Source organism: Papaver somniferum, chromosome 2, assembly GCF_003573695.1.
Source record: "Papaver somniferum cultivar HN1 chromosome 2, ASM357369v1, whole genome shotgun sequence".
In the NCBI taxonomy this organism is placed as follows: Eukaryota; Viridiplantae; Streptophyta; class Magnoliopsida; order Ranunculales; family Papaveraceae; genus Papaver; species Papaver somniferum.
In genome coordinates, this window is record NC_039359.1 from 16,304,808 (window position 1) to 16,319,806 (window position 14,999).

Below are 14,999 nucleotides of genomic sequence, written 5' to 3' on the forward strand. Positions count from 1 at the left end.
CACTATTTATGTTGCAAGTATATCCGTCGAACCGACGTTCGAGTACTTGTTTGTATGTATGTATCGACATACGTATATTAAACTATAAAAAATGTGCATGATTAATTATACAAGATGTTGCAATCACAATACCAACAAAATACTTCCATACACATCGATATCACTTAAGCTTATTAAATATCTAATAATTACTCAAAGATCTTAAAGGTGGTATCAGGCTATGACCCTAGTTTAGTTACTGACCCTGTGCCACCGGTAAAAATGGTGAGAGTAAGTTTTGACAATCCTTCTTGGGATCATTCACACAGTTTCTTGGTAGTAACATGTAAAGTTTCATTAAAGTGAATCACAAGTTGTTCAGTTCACTTTCGAACAAAAAAGAGTAAATGCACGAGAGAAATCATGAGGAACATCTCTCTGAAGTTTGAACCACAAATCCAAACAAACAAACATCAAATGCAATAAAGGAACACTGAAACATTTGAAGCTGCAGCGAGAGAGACTTCCAAAACTTGATGACAAGGTTCTTCTAGTAATTCTTTTGTGGACAATGATTTGTAGATCAACCAAAATGTGACAAGTGTTTACTCTTTGTATCAGAAAGAAACTTTTTCAATAACTATAAATATACTTCACTTTCAATTGGTTATACTTAACTTAAAACAATAGAATTACAAAGTTAACCCCTTCCTGTCTCTATACTTACTGCCTTTTCTTTGTTTTCCTTTGCTCTCCTCTGTTGGTTATCATTTTCAACAGCATTGAGAAGCTGCATTTGGAGTTTTTCTTCTGCTTAAAAGACTAGTAATAAGTGTTTTGAGTGTGGGTTTAGTGCCAAATATCATTACATTTTCTTCAACATTGCCAATTTCTTGAGCTTATAAGTTCTTCTTCTCGATGGAAATACATAACAGGTTGTTGTTCTTCATTTGGATTATCATACTTTTTATATCAATCAGCTGTTTGGGTTATAATGTGGAAGGAAGATATCATTATCATAAGAAGCACAAAAATGTTCAAGACGTGGACATTGAAATTGGTGTGTTTCCGTCCCCTGCTGACGCTCCTACTAGTCCTGAAGAGCCTAGCCCCGACGACCCTGGTGATAACTCGAGCAATTCCTCTTCGGATCCTTGTATTTTCAATGTAATGTCTTATGGAGCTGTAGGAGACGGAACAACAAACGACCGGGACGCATTCGTGGCGGCATGGAAAGATGCTTGTGATGTTGAATCCGGTGTTGTTTTGGTTCCTAGTGGTTACGTCTTTTCAATCACATCCACAATATTTTCAGGCCCTTGCAAACCTGGATTTGTCTTCCAAGTAAGCTCAAACCATGTCTCCAAGCTCCGGAAAGCAAATCATGTTTGTTTAGTTTTCATGTTACTTAAAATGTTTAACTTTGTTTGGGTTGGTTAGGTGGATGGAGTTCTTATGCCACCAGATGGACCTGATTGCTGGCCGAAATCCGACAGTGCGAGGCAATGGCTTGTGTTCTATAGAGTAGATGGAATGACTTTTACAGGAAGTGGAACCGTTGAAGGGAATGGACAACAATGGTGGGAGCTTCCCTGCAAACCACACAGGGTAATTTCAAGAACCCTCAGTCATTTTTTCTGTAACCTTTTCTTGAACTTCCGATTTTTTAATGTTACTTATATTTCTTACATTAAATTGAATTACAGGGTCCTAACGGAACGACACTGCCCGGTCCTTGCGACAGCCCAGCTGTAAGTGACAACCTAATAGAAGATTCGATCATCATAAAGAGTTCTTGTGTTTAATGTTGAATGATGCTAATTTTGCTCTTTTTTTGTTCTTCTCAGTTGATCAGGTTTTTCATGAGCTCTAATGTGATGGTCGGTGACCTAACAATTCAAAACAGTCCTCAGTTCCACATGATATTCCAAGGTTGCAATGGCGTACGAATTGAGAGACTGTCCATACTTTCACCCGCCCTTAGTCCTAATACAGATGGAATCCACGTTTCTGATTCAAATTCTGTCGGCATATACAATTCCCTCATTGCAAACGGTAAAAATTAAATTGATACAATTCCTTGTATTCATTTTCTCAATCTTAGCCTTGCAAAATGACTTCAATTTTGATTTTTGAACAGGTGATGATTGCATTTCCATCGGACCGGGTAGTACAGACATCGATATACAGAACGTCACTTGTGGACCTAGTCATGGAATCAGGTATCTACAAGCCATCAATCTTCGTTAAGCTTGTTATATGCAGCTTTTCTGAAACTAATCAGCTGAAGTTTTCATTTTTCTTGCAGCATTGGAAGTCTAGGGGTACACAATTCGCAAGCCTGCGTTTCGAACATAACAGTAAGAGATTCAGTAATAAGAAACTCGGACAACGGAGTAAGAATCAAGACATGGCAAGGCGGAATGGGTTCAGTAACCAATATAAACTTTGAAAACATTGAAATGGAGAATGTAAGAAACTGCATTATCATAGACCAATACTACTGTTTCACCAAAGGTTGTCACAATCAGACTTCGGCCGTATTCGTAAACGGCGTTTCATACAGAAACATAAAGGGAACGTACGATGTTAGAAGCCCACCTATACATTTTGCGTGCAGCGACTCTGTCGCGTGTACGAATATAACACTTTCTGAAGTCGAACTCTTTCCTTCATTGGGTGAAATGGTGGATGAACCATTTTGCTGGAATGCTTATGGAAATTTAGAAACTCTCACGATTCCTCCTATTGGGTGTTTGCAAGAAGGAGAACCACAATCGATCTCCGAAAGTATGACTACCGGATGTTCATAAGAATTTACCAGTTCCCTCAAATAAAGATACGGGTATTATGTGTACGGAGGAGCACCTGTCGTGATACATCATTGTTCATTTCAAGCTCCCTAGATTGTTTGTTTGTTTGTTATGTGGTTAGGCATCATCCCTTTTTGGGTTCTATTTTTAATTTCCCTCTTAGTGTGATGTATTTTGGAAAAGATTGGCCTAATGTTGCATCGTCAAAATAATAATAATAATACCTTCATTTGTGAAGCTTGTAACTTTGTTGTGGATTTTATTTGTACCATTTGTGAAATCTTTTATGTTATTGTGGATTTTTCTCTGCATTCTCATACTTGTACCTTGTAACACATTGTGAAACAACCTTATTACAGGGGCAGCATGGTTTATTAGAAGGAGACATTCTAATATGATAAAAAGGGTCATTACATGATCATTCAAGGTGTCCCTTATCAAAAAAGAACTCGAAATGACAATTAACCCCCCATAATTGATAATCTAATTTAGTGTTAATGATTAACTTCACTTATATTAACTCAAAATCAAAATCAGATTTTTAGATTTATAAAACAAAAAAAGTTTAGAGGAGAAGAAAAAGAAAAACTTATGTGATATTTGTGAAATCCTAGATTTTGATTCATTCAACCAAAATGAGTGATTCTAGTTGCAAATTTGAGGTGGGTGAATCTCTATATGATAGAGAAAACAAGTACTACATACCTCTTGATGGAGATCCTGATATGGAGTATTTGTTAGATGGTGTAGATGTTTTAACCCAAAGTGAAGGTCAATCTAAACCAATTGAAGAAATTAACCAACAAAGTGAAGAACCCACCACTGAAAATGACCAGGTATACTTCTAAACTAGTTCCCATTAACTTTTTTTGCTCAAAATTCTCTAAAGTACGTAAAAATCAAATTTTTTAAAATTTCAGAAGAACATACGGTTGGAATTGAGTTCGGGACCAACCTATGTTACCGTGCGTAATGTATCAATTACCAACTGTAACTGGTTCAATTTTGGGGAAAACCCAGAAATAATACCAATTACGATTGGCATAATTTGTTCCATTACGAACCGTAGAATGCTTACGGTTGATGGTGTCGTGCAGTAGTTACCAACCGTAACTCATTGTGTGCATGAGAGTATTTACTGCACTTTCTACGGTTCATAAGATGTAAACCGATATCAACCGTAATTTTGCTACGGTGTGTTATTGACTTTTCGTGTCCAGCCATAAGTTACACTGTGTGTTTTAGTTTTCTTTTGATGAACTTACGGTTTGTTAGGAGATGACAGTTACCAACCGTAGCTCTCCTACGGTTACTATAGGATTAAAGTTACAAATCTTAACTCTCTTCCGGTTTGTATATACTCCTTCGTTACCAACCGTACCTTTGTATATGTTTTCGTTTTGTTGCCTTGTTTAGACTAATGTTGGTATATTTTGTTCCAGGTCGTTGATGTACCTCCCATAATGGATGAACAACCTTTAGCAAATGAAATTTTCACCCAAGATTCTAGCTTTCACTATTTATCTGAGGAGACATGGAAGGAGAAATATGATGCAAAGAAGTGGGTTAGAGAACGAGGCAAGTTTATTAAGTGTATCATAATTTGTAATGGTACCACTAGTGATATTGCCTTTCAAATGGTTTGCGAGTGTAGTGGACAACATAGAAGTCACGCAAAAAAAGGTACCATGCATGAAGCAAAGACAAAGAGGAAGATGACTACTTTCTCTAAGAAGACCCGATGCCCATTTAAGCTTCAATTTAAAAAGAACGCGGCAAAAAAGTGGTTTTTGGAGAAAGTTGTATGCGGTTGTCATAACCACCCTATACCGGATAGTTTGCTAACACACTCTTATGCTGGACGCCTTACTGAAGAAGAACAGAAGATCGTAGAGTCATCGACAGAAATTCATATGAAGCCCTTGATATCCTTGCTCACTTAAGGAAAGAAACCCACAAAATGCTTCTACTTTGCCTAACATCTACAACGCAAGAAAAAAATTGAAGAATTAGAAATGGGGACAAAGGAACGAAATGCAACAATTAAGGCATTTGGGGGAGGCGCACAATTACTCGATTTTTCACGGTGAAGATGAGAAAAGACGAATAAAACATCTTTTATTGGCTCATCCCGATTGTAAAGTTGGCACGGTGCTCTCATCAAGTGCTTCTAATGGATTGCACATACAAAACCAACAAGTTTGAGATGCCGTTGTTTAACATTGTCGGGCAAACTTCTACAAATGCCCCTTTTAGTGTTGGTTTTTTCTTCTTGAAAAATGAGCTCGAAAAGAGCTATGTGTGGGCATTAAACCAAGTGAAGCTATTCTACGTAGAGGGATACACTCCAAAGGTGATTATTACCGACAAGGAATAATCTTTGTTGAATGCAATAAATAGGGTTTTCCCGGAAGCTCATAACTTTCTTTGCACGTTCCACTTGTGGAATAATATTGAAACTAAGTACATGCACATTGTCCGTCCAACCAAAAAAAGTGAAATGGATAGAATAAAGAAACTACCGTTACATGAGCAAGAGGAAGCCAAGGAGAAATATAAGAAGGATGACAAGTTGGTGGAACTAAAATGGGATAGTTTCAAAATGGAGTGGAGAGCCTTGATACATTCTATCCGGATAGAGCTCGTATGTTAGTGCCTCATTGGAAAAGAAGTTATCCAAGTGTTGTGAAGTATTTGGTGGATAATTGGTTGGATCCGCACAAAAAGAAGTTTGTAGCGGCATTCACTAACCAATATATGCACTTTGACAACTAAGCTACAAGCACGACGGAGTCATCTCACAACCGGTTGAAGAAGAAACTTCATAGTTGTAATGGTGGGTTAGTTACGTTATTAGAAGCCATGAATGATTATTTTCTCCGTGATCACGGTAGAGTTACAAAGTCTTTTGAAAAAAGCAAAAATAAACTACACACCAAATGGTTAGACAATTCGTGGCTAAGGGGAATTACATTTCAAGTTTCGCACCACGCAATTGATAAGATAATGTATGAAGTACAACATTTTAAATTGGGGGATTATGAAGAAGAGTGTGTTTGTCCAAACATGACAAGTTTTGGACTCCCATGTCGGCATGTTATAGCCACATACCAAGACAAACTGATCCCGATTCAAGATGTTGATCCCTTTTGGCAACAATTTTCATTCCGTGAAACAATAATTGATCGAGATTTTGGAGGAACGTTTGGTGATACCGAGATTGGAAGAGCTCTAGCCGAGAAATATGCTACACTAAGCCGGGGCCAAATAAAAATATGGTTGAGTAACTTGGGAGATTTTGTATGTCCACAATTTAGGTTTGATATCAAGGAAACACCAAAGGGAAAGAGTAAGGGTAGGCCTCCTACCAAAAAAAAGGGTTACGTACGAAATAAAACCGCACCAAAGCATCTATTTCCTCCCTCCTTTGAATAAGCTTCTCTTATTTGTTCCTCTTTTGTCTACCAATGAACATAAACTTCTTTCATGTAGGTCCATGATCATTTTCTCCACATTCAGTAGGAGGTCCCAGGCTCGGAAAGTGGTCATACACCCATGCCTAGAAAAATATAAAACAATTTAACCAATTGAGACATGACTACAGAAGATAAATATAACAAGCAATCATAAAATAAAAAATGATAAAATATAACCGAACTTACCATTAGAAGCGCAACATTCCCAGCAATTTCAGTAGCTCCAACCCTCGAGGCCTTTCTTAGACTTTCAATTAGTATGCAAGCGTGGCGGTGCCCCACGAATACTCTCTGGTCTTCTTCAAATCCTTCAACAACTGTAGGTAATGAACATTCACCCTATTTCCCGAGTTATCAGCCATGAATACGGTTCCAATGGAATACAACAAATACGCTGTGGCGGTACGCCTAGGTCTTGTATCATCTATCACCTCACCTGCCTCTTTCTTTTTGAGGGTGTCTCCAAACTTCGCCTTCAAATTATTCAACAACAGCTTTTTTACCTTGAAAACCTTGTTTGGTTTCGAGGAGTCATAACCACTAGCCAACATAAACTCCATCTCGGTCTCGTCTTTACCCCATCCAAGTGTTTCTTCAACAAGGCTGTAAAGATCAGCCCAAGACATGTTGTTATCGAAATCTTCATACACAGATTTTCCTTCAACTTCCAAGTTAAGAATTTGCTTCACATCGTCCGGTATTATTGTTATCTCTCCAAATGGGAGATGAAACGTATCGGTTTCTGGACAATATCGTTCCCTAAAGGCAGAGACTATAACACTATCATACTCCTATTGGGTATGCTGAACTCCAGGCCCTAATCCTGAAATTGATACTAGAGTACAACATCACCACATTCTTCACCTATTGGCCAATAACTAGCCCTTTGACGCTTGAGAAATTTGTTCGCCCTTGCATGATCCTTAAAAAAAATACAAACATATTTTGTTAAACTAAGATTAATGAAATATACATAAATAAAAACAAAAAAAAATCGAAACAAATTATAACAATGTGTTAAGAGAAACATACCCTAGTCTGACAGACTTTTGCGCCTTAGGAATTGGTATAACCAAATAAGATTGAGAACTTATCGGGTGCCTCGCCCCAGGGACATTTATTCTTCTTCTATGGCAACAACAACTCTTTTCCTGTAGGAATATGCAACCCTTTTGGTGTGGGTTCTTTTCTCTGCTTCTTTTCTTTAACTGTTTAGATGGAGGTGGAGTTGTAGCTACAACAATTTTTTTCCCCTTGTTTTGTACTCCCTCTTCCTCTTCCTCCTCTTCATCATTTCCTTCATCTTCCTCCTTTTCATGATTTCCTTCTTCTTCCTCCTCTTCCTCGTCATTGGATTCATCAGGAAATTACTTCCTCTTCCTCATCATCAACTTCTTCACGGTTCTTTTCAACTACCACCTCTTCAATTTCTTTATGAGGTTCAACTCCTTCTAAATTAACCCCAGAGTTACCTACAGATGGTTCTCTCAACCTAATCTCAAATAGATTCGTCTTCTTCTTGGGGGCACCTCTATGATGTACCCCTAAATGCTTGTCACCGCGAGGGGTGGGTGTATGATCAATCAGAGTTAAGTTATTCCCTCTCTTATTCTTCACCCTATCAGGATTCCTACACAACCAATACATTTGTATGATTTCTTAAAGGTTGAACAAACAAGATACAAAGAAATAAACCCAAAATATACCAAAACAACTTACGGTTTGTAATGTGATTCTCAACACAAACCGTAGACAAGTTACGGTACATAACTTTTCCCTAATTACAAACCGTAGCCAATTACGGTTGCTAACTTAAGTTTCGTCTTCAACCGTATGATAACTTGAAAATTGGTTCAGGGACACAAGATAATTTTCGGTTGGAGACGAAATGAACATTACAAGCCGTAGAAAACATACGGTTCATAATTGAGAAACTCTTATGAACCGTACAATAAATTGGTTTTGAGCCACAACGTATTCTACGGTTGGTAATTAGCTAACACTTACATACCGTAAGTGACATACGGTTCGTAAGAAACACTCAAATACGCACCGACTGGAAATTTTTTAACATGCAGGAAGGAATACGGTTCGTAATAGGGTGTACCATACCAACTGTAACTGAACAAAAAACTCAAACCCAAGAACATATGTTTGGTATTTTTGATGATTTCAATTGTTACGAACCGTAGAAGTATCAAATAGTTCAGATACGGTTGGTAATTGAAACAATATCAACCGTAGAAACACCATTTCCAGAATTCAAATTCTTATTTTTAACCTAAAACCCTAATTTTTGATGGAGCATACACTTAAATTGAACAAAATAAAGAAATACTAACTGGGTTTTTTATTACATACCTCATATAAGTCATTAATCCTTATTTCTCCACTTGAGGGGTTTGGAATTTGGGTTCTTCACCGGTTGAGGGATTTTGTTGATTGGAGGCGGTTGAATCTTCGTCAACTTTCTTCATCTTCTTCATCTCTATCATACACTTTGATCAACGATTAGTACTGTTGGGAATCGCCGATTAATCGAAAAAAATTCATTGAAGTTTTAATGGTGGAAGCTTCTCTTACGGTTACAATGGAGGAGTAGAGAAGATGAAAGAAAAAAAACTGATTTTGATTTTTCTCTAACCAGTTATAATTAGGTTTAAATATGGATGGAGGATAATTTTGTCTTTTCAATTTAAAAAGGAGGGACAAATTAGTCCATTTAAAGAAAAAGGGGTAATCTAGTCAATTTACATCCCCTTTTGGACATCCCCTAACCAACTAGAGGGACATTACTATCACACTTCCGCCCCTCTGATAAACCATGTCGCCCCTATAATAAGCTTGTTGTGAAAAGAAGTACTACTAAATTTGGATATTTTCTTTGCCACTGGATTATGAGTCTATGAGCATGACCGGTCATAGATTAAAGAGGGGTTAGCAAATTCCGCCTTATTGAAGGGTCACTTTTTCTTGGTACTACCCCCTACCGGGTCACTTTTGCCTGGTACTACCCCTTGGTACTAATCATCTAGGAATACTCATGCTTCAAAATAAAAAAAATAAAAAAATACTCGAGAGATCACGAGTTCAACAAGGAAGAGCAGGCTCTTTCACAATAGCTACCCCTGAAGAAGCGGAAGCCTTAGGAATGCTGCAAGGAGCAAATTGGGAACTGGAAAATGGATGGTCCAATTTCAGTGTAGAAGGAGATTGCAAGAACCTGTTTGACTACTTGAATGGGAAATCTACACAAATGGAATGGCAGAACCAAGCAATTATGGGTGAAGTAAAGAGTATTTTCAACAATTGCAACAACTTTTTGGGTTTTTTTTATATTCCTAGACTAGCAAATCAAGTAGCCGATACTCTTTCTAAGGAAGCAAAAACTTTCGATAACTTTGTAAATTGGGTTAAAATCCCACCTTCTTGTATTTTGCAAAACTTAGAAGTAGATAATTCTAATGTTAAGGATAAGCAACACTATTCAACATTAGAAAACTCTACTGGTAAAGATGTAAGGGTTCCTAACTCCCTAAGTTAGTTTCTTTAATTGCACTTAACTTTCAAAAAAAAAAAAAAAGATCACGAGTTCAACATGCCACTCTCAACATGCAACAAAAAAACCTCCGGCAAATTTGATACCTAGTAGAGAAAGATTGAGGAAAGAGACAGGAGAATATTATTAATCATAATAGAGCGGGATACAACTTATATAGTCATAGTTACAAGAGGTGATGACGACATTTACAAATAAAATGAAACGGAAATAGAAGACCGTACAGTCTGTTACAGTTAACAAAACTGACAAAAAATGATTAACACATACATAAACATGATCATAACACCCTAAGAGATATCACAGATAATAACGCTGCTTACTATCCCCCCTCAAGTTGAGTTGTGGGTAACACTCTCAACTTGTGACGTAAAAAATCAAACCTGGCAGCTCCTAAACCCTTAGTAAAAACATCTGTTACAAGAGCATCAGTACAAACATATTAGATCGTCAAAACTTTAGATTGAATGAGTTCTGTGATGAAGTGCAAATCAATTGCCACATGTTTCATCCTGATGTGCATGACTGGATTAGAGGCTAAAGAAGTAGAACCCTTGTTGTCACATCCCAGTTTAGGACAGTAGGGAAGAAAAACATGCAGATCTTTGAGTAGCTGACAAACCCATAAGACCTCAGTTGTTGTATGTGCTAAAGCTCTATACTCTGCCTCAGTAGAGCTCCTGACAACAGTTGGCTGTGTCTTGCATGACCAAGAAATGATATTTGAACCAAAAAACACACAATAATCGTTGGTGGACCTCCTATCATCTGGATATCCAGCCCAATCAGAATCAGAGAATGATAAAATGGTCGTAAGTCCTTTTTTAAGAACAACGCATGGTCAATGTTGTGCTTTAAATACCTAAGTATTCTCTTGGGAATAGTTATATGAATATCTGTTGGTGAACTCATATGTTGACAAACCTGATTTGCAGCATAGTATATTTCTGATCTTGTCCAAGTAATATAGTTTAAAGCACCAACGAATGATCTATACTCGATGGCATCTGGTAATGGATTTCGATCAATTTTACTTATTTTAGTACCAGCTATAGCAGGTGTGGTGCAAGGTTTGGCATCAATTATATTACAGTCTTCTTTAGTAAATCCATTATATATTTGGTTTGAGACAATTGCATAACAAATTCATTCCTCTTAATCCTCGGGCCCAAGAAATAGTAAATTGCTCCTAAATCCTTGACAGGAAAAGAAGAGAAGAGTTTGGATATTATCTCATTGCAGAAAAGAGAAGAAGAATCAGTTATGATAATATCATCAACATACACTATGGCAATTCCAAGAACTGAACCAGAAAAATAGATGAATAAAAAGGTATCGGCAGATGAAGCTTTGAAGTCCATAGCTAAGAGAGCATCCATGAGTGTCTCATACTAGGCCCTTGGGGCCTGTTTCAAGCCATTAATTGACTTGTGAAGCTCACAGACAAAGTGTGGTTTATCCTTATCTTCAAACCCAGGAGGTTGAGTAATGTACACATTTTCTTGAAGATCTCCATGTAGAAAGGCATTACTACTATCAAGTTGTTTAACTTCTCAGTCATTATGTATAGCTAAACATAGAATGAGTCTTATTGTTGTAGGCTTTGTAACTGGACGGAAAGTTTCAATATAGTTCAATCCTTCTCGCTGGTGAAAACCCTTTGCAAATAATATAGATTTGTACCTTTCTACACTCCCATCATAATTATGTTTAATTTTGAAAACCTATTTGCATCCAACTAGGTTAGTTTCTTGTGATTGAGCCAACTAATTTCAGTGCAATGTTTTCATTGTGCATAAAGTTCAACCATTTTGCAGATTTCATAGCTTGTTTGTAAGAAGTAGGAGCACATTCTGCAATTTTGGATATAAGAGTTGTAGACAGAGGATATATGGTGCTGGAAAATGCTATGTTTTTGAGGATTCCACGCTTACCTCTAGTTTGTTTTGGTGTTATAACTGGAGAAACTGTTATAGAAGTATTAGGCACAAGTGTAGAAGTATATGGAGAAGCAACTATAGAAGGAGCATATACATTAATTAACTCAGGTGCTGGCAATAAAGAAGCAGGTGAAGTAGAGTCAGCTAAAGTATCACTATCTGGTGAAGATGTAATAAGAAAATTGTTATCTGAATGAAGTAGAGATTTGAGAATCAAGATTCGAAACTTCAAACATCTTACAGTCTAAAGGAGGAAAGTGACTTTCATCAAATGTAACATGTCTGGATATGTAGACTCTTTTAGAACAAGGTTCGAAACATCTGTAACCTTTTTGAAAAGAAGAATATCCTAAAAAGATGCAGATTTTGCTTATTTCCTGTAACTTTGAGCGAGTATAAGGTTTCAACAAAGGATCAGGAACATCCAAAGACTCTTAACTATGTACAATTGGGTACTGCTCCATATAGTTTCTCATAAGGGTATATAAAAGATAAAGAAGCAGCAGGTAATCAGTTGACCAAGTAGTTACATGTCTTGATTGCAGCAACCCAGAATGAGTCAGTAAGATTTGATTGAAGTAATAAAGTTCTACATAAACCAACTAAGTGTTTGTGTTTAGATTCCGACACTCCATTCTGCTCTGTTGTGTAGTCACAAGTGTACTGATGAATAGTACCAAAGTCAGATAATAATGATCCAGTTCTATATTTATGAATTCTTCTCCTCCATATATTCTAATAACTTTGATATGAAGGTCAAAATAATTCTCAACTTTTGACTTAAATCCTCAAAAGTTGAAACAAAGTCTGATTTTCTCATTAAAAGAAAAATCCAACAGTACTTGTTGTAATCATCAATTATATTATAATAGTATGTATAACCACTATTTGATGCTACATGACTTGACCCCCATAAATCCATGTGCAAAAATTGCAATTGTTTATTTGGCGTAGAAGTAGATAATGAAAAATGTAACTTGTGACATCTACCTAAATGACAATCACTACAGAATAGAGGTTCTCTAGACAACTCAATAGATAAAGTGTGACAGATTCTCTGTAAAGACTGAAAAAAGGATGTCCTAATCTTTTACGAAGTAAATGGCTTGAAAATTTCTCAGCAGACAAAGCAACATGTCCAGAAGCAACATCACTAGTGAAAAATGAGTTTTTTTAGTCTGCTTGGGCCTTATAAAAACGTCTTGCGATGCCTTTCTTAATAGATTGGGCTTCCAAAGGTAGACGTTTCGCAAGGAAAAGTAAATCGAGCTTTTGCGGAAGACGTAATTTTAATCTAGGAATTACTAGGTAGTCCAGGAAACCCAGTACTGGTTACTCTCTAATCCACCCCTAGAATAAAATTATCCGCTGGTCCAAAAACATGTTTTTGGACCAGAATATTTATTCCCTAGTCCAAAACGTGCGAGTCACACAAGACAAGTTTTTGAAAAGTACCAAAAATACCCTTTCTGCAACTCCACGAACAAATCAAAATCAGTTTCTTTCTCTCTTTTTTTTCATCTCAGATTGTTTTCTCTTTTGGTTTTCTCTGCGTTTTGGTTCATCACAGTATTTTATCTCGTTAATCACAGCTATTATCTCGTAAATCATCTGTGCTTCGAAATCAGATTCGAACAAGGTATTTATCTCGTAAATCATCTTCCTCTGCTGTTGTTCTTGGAATGTTGATGAATAATTAGGTTTATTCTGATCCGATTTCTATCAGAATAGTTGTCTACGATGTACATTGTTATCTTTCTTTTATGATTTCAGTTTTGTGATGATTTATATTGTTCAATTCAGTTTCCGTTCGATTTACATTGTGATTTTTGTGTGTTTCAATTAGGTATCTTAAAATCGAATTAGGTTAATCTCAGATTCGAACAATGTATGTTACAATAATCACCTTTTCTCTGCTGCTGTTCTGTTTTAGTTTCTTTGTAATCTGATATAGGTTTGTTTTACTGTATTTTTTGATATAGGTTTGTTTTGTTAGATAGATCGTGTAGTAATTTTGTATTCTCTTTTTGATATAGCTGCAGTTCTTCTATTTATAGAAGATGAAACTCAAAACATATTGATATGTTGTAAAATATATTCTACATGTTACTCAAAACATATTGATATTAGTTATTCTACATGTTACATACCAATACGTACTACATATAGCCTGCGCTTTTTAGTATGTATCGTGCAATACAGTAGATGCCAACACATATCAATATGTATAACTTATATCCATTCAGAGACTTAGTTAATTTTTGGATCATTTACAGGGTTAACATGTCTGACGTTGGTCCAAAACCAGACTTCTCCATATATTCTCATGTATACCATAAGCAATATCATTTTGCATATGAGGTTACATCGTTTTCAACTTTAGAGGATTTGAAATTTTGCATCTGTAATATGTGGAGCTGGTTGACTCCATCGACTATTCTGGTTAACTATTTCCAGAATCAAGCGATAGTTCTTATTCTTGCTGATGTAACACTCCAGGGCATCTCTGCATTACATTCTTCAAAGCAATCAGCTTTCTTTGATTTGCACGTGGATGTAATTTCAAATGGCGCGTCTAGGCGTATGGAAGTTGACAGTAATGCAGACTTAGTTGTCAGTGCAAAGAATAGTTATTTGAAAGAAGGTAAAGAAGCCCCAAGATTGTTTTTTTCAGATGGTTGGGATAAGATTTTTGATGATACAGATCAATTATTCTATGGTGGTGTTGATGCCGTACGTATAGCATGCCAAAAATACTGCATGAGAACTGGATATGAGGTAATTAAGAAGAAGAATGACCTTGAGAGATTCACCGCCGTATGTAGTGTGAACGGTTGTTCATGGAAGCTTCACGCAACTGCCATTGGTAGTTCTATTGATGTTTTTAAGATAAAGGAATATGTGGGAAGGCACACCTGTGGTGGTGGTTATATGTTGAAGAATCCAAGAGTTACAAAAAAACTCATGAACAGTCTAATTCATGAGATGGTCAGGCACAACCCTCGCATAACACCAGCAGAGATCATAGATTATCTTAAAGTTAGTGGTGGAATTGAAATCCAGTATCACCACGCATATCATGCAATTGAGTTGTCGCATAAACAGATTTTTGGTAATGATGTTAAGTCGTACACTGATCTTGCTTGGTGGGTGAATGCTGTTAGGGAAACAAACCCTGGGTCATTTATTGATTTCGATTTCAATGATGCTACAAAAAGATTCAATAGACTTT

General features: G+C 36.6%; 1 protein-coding gene across 1 annotated transcript; it reads left to right on the plus strand.

Annotated features, from left to right (window-relative positions):
• Window positions 1-657: 657 nt before the first annotated feature.
• Window positions 658-3,037, plus strand: LOC113347010 (polygalacturonase At1g48100-like). Its single transcript, XM_026590580.1, has 6 exons — window positions 658-1,323; window positions 1,420-1,587; window positions 1,686-1,730; window positions 1,827-2,034; window positions 2,120-2,201; window positions 2,288-3,037. The coding sequence occupies exons 1-6, from the start codon at window positions 898-900 to the stop codon at window positions 2,790-2,792; spliced, it is 1,434 nt and encodes a 477-aa protein (XP_026446365.1). The 5' UTR covers window positions 658-897; the 3' UTR covers window positions 2,793-3,037.
• Window positions 3,038-14,999: the final 11,962 nt, after the last annotated feature.